This window comes from Coturnix japonica, chromosome 1, assembly GCF_001577835.2.
Source record: "Coturnix japonica isolate 7356 chromosome 1, Coturnix japonica 2.1, whole genome shotgun sequence".
Classification (NCBI taxonomy): Eukaryota; Metazoa; Chordata; class Aves; order Galliformes; family Phasianidae; genus Coturnix; species Coturnix japonica.
The window spans coordinates 32254681-32263863 of NC_029516.1; the positions used below are offsets into that span (position 1 = coordinate 32254681).

General features: G+C 42.3%; 1 protein-coding gene across 2 annotated transcripts in view; it reads left to right on the top strand.

Annotated features, from left to right (window-relative positions):
- Nucleotides 1-834: 834 nt before the first annotated feature.
- Nucleotides 835-9183, top strand: part of RAB3IP (RAB3A interacting protein) — a 28042-nt gene continuing 19693 nt past the window's right edge. The window contains exons 1-3 of one of the 2 annotated variants that reach the window (XM_015856066.2): nucleotides 835-947; nucleotides 6739-7014; nucleotides 7208-7469. In XM_015856066.2, the coding sequence (XP_015711552.1) occupies nucleotides 6764-7014; nucleotides 7208-7469 (513 nt within the window). In that variant the 5' untranslated portion in view covers nucleotides 835-947; nucleotides 6739-6763. Of the gene's footprint in view, nucleotides 948-6738; nucleotides 7015-7207; nucleotides 7470-9183 lie in introns of those variants that run through there. The other variant, XM_015856044.1, reaches the window with a different exon arrangement.

The following is a 9183-nucleotide window of genomic DNA, read 5'->3' on the forward strand; positions in this document are numbered from 1 at the left end:
AGTGAAACAGATACTGCTGTTACATGAAACACTTATGGGTGAACTACATGGGGTGTTCTGAAAGTAATGCCTCCTATTTTATTATGTTGGCTCATGATGCCACAGGTGGATGTTGGTGGTACAGCAGTAGAGGTCAAACCTTCTCACTAATATCCCATTTCATGTTGTTGCCGTGTGACAGATGGCAGCAGAAGGGCAATCTGACAGAATGGCATCTGGCATGGAAGTGCAGATTGATCAAAGGTGTGTCATTATATTCCTCCGTGTGAGGAAAATGGCGCCCACTGACATTCATCGATGCTTGCTGAATGCTTATGGAGACCAAAGAGTTGATGTGAGGATGGTGAGGCAGTGGATGGCACGCAGGCTCTTGTTACTCAATGAACAGCTAATGGTGGTGACTGCTCAAAAATAGTGTGTTGTCGCTGAGAAACTGCTTTACCAAACAGTGTTATCGTACTCTTTGCACTGGTGGTACTATGTATGGAAATAAATAGGAGGCATTGCTTTTGGAGCAAAATGGTGTCTTATTTATACCAGCTTTCCAACACTTTGCCTACTGCTTTTAAATGTATAGAAAGCATCATCTGGAGGGTGCCTGGCTGAGGAGCACAGAGACGCCGATGGCTCCTTCCTCAAGTTGTGGGGCCGTCTCCTCACGAAGCGCCCCTCACTATTCGCACCAATCCCCTCAGCGCGGCACTAAACCGCGCTCAAGGCGCTCGGCCATGGCGGTGTGAGGGCGCTGCCTCTCATTTGACGCCATCTCCCCCCTTGGAGGCCGCCTCCACCATCACGAATCCAGCCCGGCGGAGGGCGAGCACCTACTCCCCTCCCAGCGGGCGGGGCGGCGGCGGGGAGCATGCGTGAGGGCGGCCCAGCGCCCGCCCCCCATGTTGGCCGAGGGACGCGGTGCGGCGGCGGCCGTTGGGGCTGGCGGGGCGCAGGTACCGGGAGTGGGGGGACGGAGGGTGTGTGGTGGGGGCTGAGGGCTGAGTTTGTTGCGCCGTGTGGGGGGAAGCTGAGCTTGCGGCGTTCAGACCGGCCGTGCCATCGCCGGCTCTTTTAGCAGGCAGATGTGGGCTCGTTCCGTGTAGGAGCCCGCACTGGCGGCTGCCATCTGTTCGGTGTTTGCGTTCCTCGGTGACACGCAAAGCCCGCTGCTGTAGTAATGTTATTATTGTTGTCAGAGCAGCTCAGCGAGGGGGCTCGGGCCAGGCCTGCCGTGCCTCTGCCTTGCAGCCGATCCGCTGCCCTTGGTTCGTGTTACCGAGCGAGCCCGGCCAGCGAAGAGCCATCAATAATTCACCGCTCTCGTTATGCTTTTAATAAATAACAAAGGCGTGCGCACCCCCAGCTGCGGCGGAGGCACCGGAGCCTGTGCAGGACGGGGTCACGGCTGGAGAAATGCGTGGAAAATACCACGGGAGCCGATCTTCCTTCTGCTTGATGGGTTTTCCCAGGGAATAAACGTGTGCTTGAGGTGTTTGTTTTATTTTTAATACTGTTCTCAGAGCGTTGTCTGCGGTAAATGGACTTGAAGTTGTGTTAGACTCCGTAGTTATGGTTGGTAATGTGAAATGATAGATTAGCTCGGGTTGGAAGGGCTCATATCGCTCACCTGGTTCAGGCTAGATGCACACACATCTAGAAAGCTTTAACGTACTTCAACGTGTGGTCGCTTTTATTGATTAAATATTTTCAGCGCTAACTGGAGATGAGTTTGTCTTTAGCCAAAGTCTTAGCACGAGTTACGTTGCTGTGGCGGTGTGACCCAGAGCCAAGCTGAGCTGTGCTATGAGACTCCTCCCCAGGTAAGGCAGAACCGTGCTGTGCCTTCAGAGCAACGTCTGGGAAGGGAATACTATATCACTGCGTTTAGAGAGGCTTTGTCAGCGGAACGCTGTACTTTGAATGTCTACAGTAAGTTCTGAGGGATTCTACTTCACAGAGTGCTGATCTTTCTCTGGAGTAAGACCTATACTGTGTAGCAGACTCTAAGCCTTATTTATTTGTAAGTTTCACAAGGGCTTTATAAATGCGTCTCTGAATCTTGTGTGCTACTTCTACCCTCCCGTAAGAGGGGCAGTGGTGGTTGGTTGGCAATAGACTAAAGACTGGAAGAAGACTGCGTTGTAGTGTGATATCACCAAACATGGGGGGGATAAGATAGAAAAGCATCATATCCAAGCAGTTTTTCCTCTTCTTTTTCCTTTTTTATAGGTCTTGAATTCTGCAGACTTGCCTGTTTCTTTATTGTCTGCTGGTAAATATATCATCTAGTGTCACTCACAAATGAAAGCTGTTTGATGGCAGTTTACGAGGGTGGATAGTGATAGGACAAGGGGGAATAGTTTTAAACTGAGTCAGGGGAGGTTTAGGTTGGATATTAGGAGGAAGTTTTTCCACACGGAGGTGAAGAAAAACTAGAGGTGATGCACTGGCACAGGTTGCCCAAGGAGGTTGTGGATGCCCCATCCCTGCAGGCATTCAAGGCCAGGCTGGATGTGGCTCTGGGCAGCCTGGTCTGCTGGTTGGCGACCCTGCACATAGCAGGGGGTTGAAACGGGATGATCATTGTGGTCCTTTTCAACCCAGGCCATTCTGTGATTCTATGAAAAGCAGTAACAACACTGGAAGAGTCAGTAGTTTCTCTTGTATCTTCCTGCCCTCCAAGTGACTTGTTGCAAATTGTTTCCCTGAGTGAAAAGTTCTGCAAAACATTCTCATTTTTATGATTATGGCAAACTTGAAGGGAATTCCTGAGTCAAATCTGGAGCTGTCAGTGCAGTGGGCTGCATTGGTAACCATGTTTAAATTTGCTTCTTGTGGCTGGGCAGAAATAGAAAACACTTTAGCCCTGGGGGGAAAAAAAAATCACCAAACCTCTTTATTGAGTATCTGCATCTGATGAACATCTCATATACTGTGTTGATTTGCTTATCTGAGCCTTGAATTCATGTGAGCCTTACAAACAGTGCTGGGTATGGAGTTGCAGTAATCGGACTGCTTCTTTAACAGCTATGTGTTTGTCAGTCCACTACTGTATTTCCCCGTTGAGTTCTTTAGGGCTTAAAGCATCTCACATTCCAGGCTGTATAAATGCCAAACATTTCAAAACCCACTGAGAAGAATGCAGGCCTTATGGTGGGCAAATGCCAGTCCTGAGGAACCGGTACAAAAAATCAACTTGTCTGTCCTGCTCCCCCTCCAAATGGAAGCAGGCTCCAGAGTCTAATAAATGAAGCCTTTGAGATTTCATTATCCCCACACAGAAGGCCTTTCTAAATATTAAAACCCTACAGGTAATATGCACATATTTCGCTAAATGCCAACTAGAATTTTCTTGTCATCAGTGACTCCTTAAGCTTGTTTTTTTCCCCTCCTGTTTCCTTGAGCAGGTAACAGTTCTGTTGTGCTCTTGACTATTAAAGCTCAAAAATGAGCTGTTTGAGGTATAAAATGTTGGAAAGCAATGCGACCAGCAAATGGCTTTTCCAGCAATTAGGAGTTTGCTTTCAAATACCAACAGACTGAAATGACAGCTTTGAGCAGACCCTAAAAGAGAAACTCCAGAGCCTACAGCAGGCAGTCTTAAACAGAAGTACTGAAGAAGACTTTCCTCACAGAATCTCAGAATTGTAGGGGTTGGAAGGGACCTCTAGAGATCATCGAGTCCAACCCCCCTGCCAAAGCAGGCTCCCTACACCACGTCACACAGGTAGGTGTCCAGGCGGGTCTTGAATATCTCCAGAGAAGGAGACTCCACCACCTCCTTGGGCATACTCCTCTGTGATAAGTTACTGCTCTGTGGTGTTAACTGCTCTGACTTGGACCCCTTCTGAAAGCTTAATGAAGTGTTTTAACTTGGCTTTTCACAGCGTTCACAGCTCTTGGTTCCTGTTAGAAATGATAAGAACATGTTGAACTGTTGTTTAACTGGTTTCTTTGTAATCACTTTTAATAAATCTTAGATAAAGTAACAGATTAGTGCGTGGTTCCTTTGGGAAGTTATTTGGGTCAGCAGAGAGGTAGGAAGAAGGGGCAAAGTTCTGACAGCGTACCCCAAATTTGCATTATTTTCAGGTAACAATATAAGGAAATTAACATGCTGTAGTTTCATACTGGTTTGTGGCAATTACTTGATTTGTGTACGTCATCTGGATTACATACTGTCATCTAAAATGAAAATGGCCACATTGAGTAGACACAAATGCTATTCTAACCTTTCACTATATATTAATCTAACAAAAGTACAAAGGATATTCATGATTTTATTTATTTGATAAGTGTGCTGCCCTGAAATGTGTCGGGATATCGGCTGTTGTTCGCAGTAGCAGTGAGACACAGCACTGTGTCAACACTGGCTTTTACACGCTGTCGGCACAGCTCCTGGTGAACGCCCCTGCTTGCTGTGCACGTCATTGTGTGCCTTCACAGCAAGGCTGGGTGTTTGTCTGTAATGGAAAACCCACAAAGCTTGAACCAAATCCATACTTCTTAATAACGCTGATGTTTAGTAAGTGGTGGTGATGGTGCTTACTATTTCTTTGTAGAGCTCTTTGCCAAAAGCAAACTTGGTCAGTGGTGCTTGTAACCGGTGTATAGTATAATATAGTAGTATTGGGTATGGTGTATTTGGTAGTGGGAAAAGAGGCTGGTGGCAGCAGTGAAAGCAGATGTGTTCCTGTAGATGTGAGCCTGACTTTGAGACTAGGGATATGGAAATTTTCAGCTTCATCGATGAGTTTTAAAGGACTATTTCTGGCACTTTAGTTCTTTCCAAGATAGCAATATTTAGCTTATTAAATACTGAATGCCAATGTGGAATTGTTTTACTGTTGACCTGAAAATGTTTTTGACGTTTAACCTTGAAGAAATGTCCCTTCACTTTGGCAGTCCCTTTACTTTAATCTGTTGGCTCAACAGGTTTTGTCGTCACACAGAGCATATAATCGATGTTTCTAATAGCTAAGGAGAGCTGTAGAGAAAGCATACATAACAAGCATATTTGTAAAGCTTACTTGAATGGAGCTCAAAAGTAAGCTGTTCTAGTTTGCATTATATTAGAAAAGCTCCCTACCACAAAATTGTAACAGTTTTCTTTATAAATGATGCTCGTGTGGCTTCTGTTGATCAGAGTAAAACAGATTCCTCTGTAGAATGGAAAATGGAATCATGGAATGGTTTGGGTTGTAAGGGACCTTAAAGACGATCCAGTGCCAACCCCTGCTGTGGGCAGAGCTGCCAGCCACTATATGTTCCTTTTCATTTATGTAGGGTCCTCTCTGTGCTTGTTTGGCAGTTCCTCAGCAAGTGTTGGTTTTGTGGGGGAGCAATTAAGACAGCATCACTGTACGGAACTTATTCTTGCTGTCTGTAAAAATTAATTTCTAACTTTTGCTCCAAATGTACCTCATAATGCGGTAAAGCAACTTGTTTAACATGGCTGTGTATTCACTCAGTACAAAAAGCAAGTTCAGAGCAGAGTTCTTTGAGTTCAAGGTGATCAAAGCACCTTGATCTAACTAAAGCACTGGTGTGTATACTAACTTGAAGATTCCATTCAGGGCATTTCCTTTGCTTTATGAAACAGATAATGATCTGGACATACATTGCAGCAGTAAGTAGATGACATCTCTTTGTGGTTACCATCCTCATCTTTCTAGTCTGTTCCCTACCTGCTCTTTTCAACTGGAAGAGTGAAACAGATTTGCTCTAAAACAAACCAGATTCTGTCAGTTAGATAGTGGTGCAGTTCTCTTCCAGATTAGGTACCCTTGTGAAGCCTTAATTTTATCCTCATAAAACTTCCAGTTTATAGTTTCGAATCATGCAAAGATTTTATGAGGTCTGATCAACTGTGAGGAAAATAGGAGCTTCTTTGGAGCTTGTGTAATTTGTGCTGTACCATATTGTTATGAAAATAATGGAATTAAAAAAGGTGTTAAATTGTCCAAGTTACCAATTAATTGTACACTTTTATGTGTATTATGTGCAGCAAGCTCATATTTTATGTGATACTTATTAAATACACAGTCATTGCTTAATTATGTTAGTTATTAAGCGCACATCATCATGCTTCAGGAGTAGTCTTATTGACTAGCTCTGTCACTCCAATTAAGTGTTACAAGATTAGACAGAAATTAACCAAAACTGTTATGGACTATAATGTATTTAAAGGTATCCTGATTTCTGTATTAGAATATTACACACTGGAGCAGGTTGCCCGAGGAGGCTGTGGATGCCCCATCCCTGGAGGTAGTAAGGCCAGGCTGGATGTGACTCTGGGCAGCCTGGTCTGGTGGTTGGCAGCCCTGCATGTAACAGGGTGGATTGAAACTTGATGATCACTGTGGTTCCTTTCAACCCAGGTCATTCTATGATTCTATAAATATTTGTTTCAATTAGATTAAAAGTGGAAAATTTAAGTGTTTTTTTCTTGCTGGTTCTCATTCTTGAATATAACATGTGTTTTGATACAAAACGGCCTTAGACTATATTGATTTTTTTTAGACTTGGAATTTGTTCTTAGATCTTCTGAATTCACAGTCCAATATGAAGAAAAAAAATGGTGGATGTTGAAGTTGCTACTTGTTTCCATTCTAACATGAGGTGTTCTGATCATATTTATCTAGTTTTTAAAAATTCAAATGACCATAATGAATAATATCATTACATCTATGAAGATATAACTATTTCCTGTTTGCATTCTCATGATGTGACTATTTCATTTAGGGCTTCATATGATGAGGCATTTATTATGGCCAGTGACCCCTTGGAAGGCTTTCATGAAGTGAACCTCGCTTCGCCCACTACACCAGATCTTCTTGGAGTAAATGAGCCAGGAACTCAGGAACAAACTACCTCACCCAGTGTTATTTACCGACCACATCCTTCTGTTGTGTCCTCCACACCAATCCAGCCCAATGCATTGAATGTTTCTGACCTTCCCACACAACCTGTTTATTCGTCTCCCAGACAGCTGAATTGTGGGGAAGTATCAGGTGTCAGGTAAGCCCTGTGCATCTCTTTACTGGTATTTTTGTTGTTTGCAGGACTACTTGCTTTACTAAAGATAGAATTTTAATATGGTGTCTAATATTAAATTGTGTCTATTGCAGTGCATCCAGCACTACTACTGCTGTTTCTAAAACACTTTTAATTTATATTATAAATTAAGAAAACCTTATCCTTTTCTTTGCAGCATCAATGTTACCGACGCAGTACTTTGTTCTACCTCTGGACCCCAGGGTGGGTCATTCAATCACAATAATTCCAGAAAGGAGAGCAATAATGCAGAGAAAGAGTGTTTGCAGGGTGCTACAGTAGCAGATGTTGCTGAAGGAAACGAAGATATTTTTGGTTTGAGTACAGACAGTTTATCTCACTTACGGAGCCCATCTGTACTGGAAGTAAGAGAAAAGGGCTATGAAAGATTAAAAGAAGAACTTGCAAAAGCTCAGAGGGTAAGGCCTGTTGTCTTGTCTCCTGCTTTTTGTCTCTTCAGCGTGGTAGAATGTGATAGGTGGGCCAGAAGGTGCTGTCTGAGCAGTCGTTTATAACAGAATTATTACATTGTAATTGTTGGAAATTTTTCTGAATGTCTGCAGTGCTGATGTCTTAAATTTATTCCCCGACAGTGTTTTTATTATTTTTTTCCCTAGTGCTGCTGCTATATAATATGTAAAGCTTTTGCTTCATTTCTGGTTAAACTTTTTTTTTTTCTCTTAGAATTTAGGCCAGCCCTTCATTCTGACAGTTGAGAATAAGAGTAATTGTTTTGTCATCTCATTGTTAGTTTTTAACTATTTATAATGTTGATGATATACCTCTAAAATCTTCTTTCTTTTGTGGGGTAAAAACATAGCTTGTGTTGTGAACTCTAGGAGTATTTTAGAACATGAATATTTCTGAAGTATCAAGAGGGAATAAAGGCAATTAAGATGTCACTGAAGTTCTTTAGAGTACTGTGACACTGCACTTCAGATTGAATGTGGGCACCTCTGAGGTCACTGTGACTCAATTGGTTAATATTTGTAAAGCGCTTTGTCTTGTTTGGATGGATGGAGCTATATAAATGCAGAGCCATTATTTACCATTCTAACATCCTTCTGTGCTTAAACTTCCTAGTAGACTTTGTGCTGTTTCTGTCTTGTGCCCTTTCCTCTACATGATTTCATTCTTGTTCAGATTTCAGCTCATCTTTCCTTGTGTTTGAACTTTTCCTCTCTGCTTGCTGCCTCTTTCTGTTGAATGTAGTCATCATTTCTGTCATAGTTGCTTTTGCCCTTGTCAGTGCAAATCTGAAATATGGATTCTGATATTGCTGCTTCTGTTGATTGTTTTGTCACTGAATAGTTGCTTCCTTTGCCAAGGTGTGTTCAGTAGTTGACCACAGAAAGGAAACATTAACCTGAGCTAAGTTTGAGGAGCTTGCATGTGAATATATAAACCGAGAAGTTAATCTTGGAACCTTAGAAAGTAAGATCCAGCTGAAGTTTAAACTTTAGAAAAGGTATTGCAGTTCCTGACAGTGTACTAAATTATAACTAATGTACTTAAAATCAGCAGCTCAGATCTGTTACTGTTACCTTTGAACTATCTGAAAACGTTTACTCACTGTAAAGTAGCATTAAAGCTGTTAAGACCATGAAAGAAAATGAAAGATTTAAGTAGTTTCAAACACTTTGGATGTTTTTAAAAATTATAATAGTGGAAAAAAAGATTCAACTCAGACTTGTTAATTCTCAGCACATTACATTGATTCTTACAATATTCCTCTAGATGGATAACGTTTGCTTGTCTGTGTAAACTTCCACTGGTTGAGAATTACTCAGTAACACAGGAGTCTTCGCAGACTACACAATGACAAACCCAATTCCTGTCACAGTATGTTCTTTCAGTGTGTAATAAGAACTATTTTTTTTGCACTCTTAATTTTGTCTGATTGCTTTTTCCCAAAAGTCATGGCTGTTCATACAGGGCTGTGCCCCCTGCATTATTCAGTGTCACGTAATCTTTGAATATACATTCAGCTACATTTAGCTTTGACAGAGAGCGCTCAGTTTAAATATCTGCAGAGATACAATTAATATGTAGTGCTTATATCTTTTTCCTCTTTCCTTTTTCCTCTTTCCTTTTTCCTCTTTCCTTTTTCCTCTTTCCTTTTTCCTCTTTCCT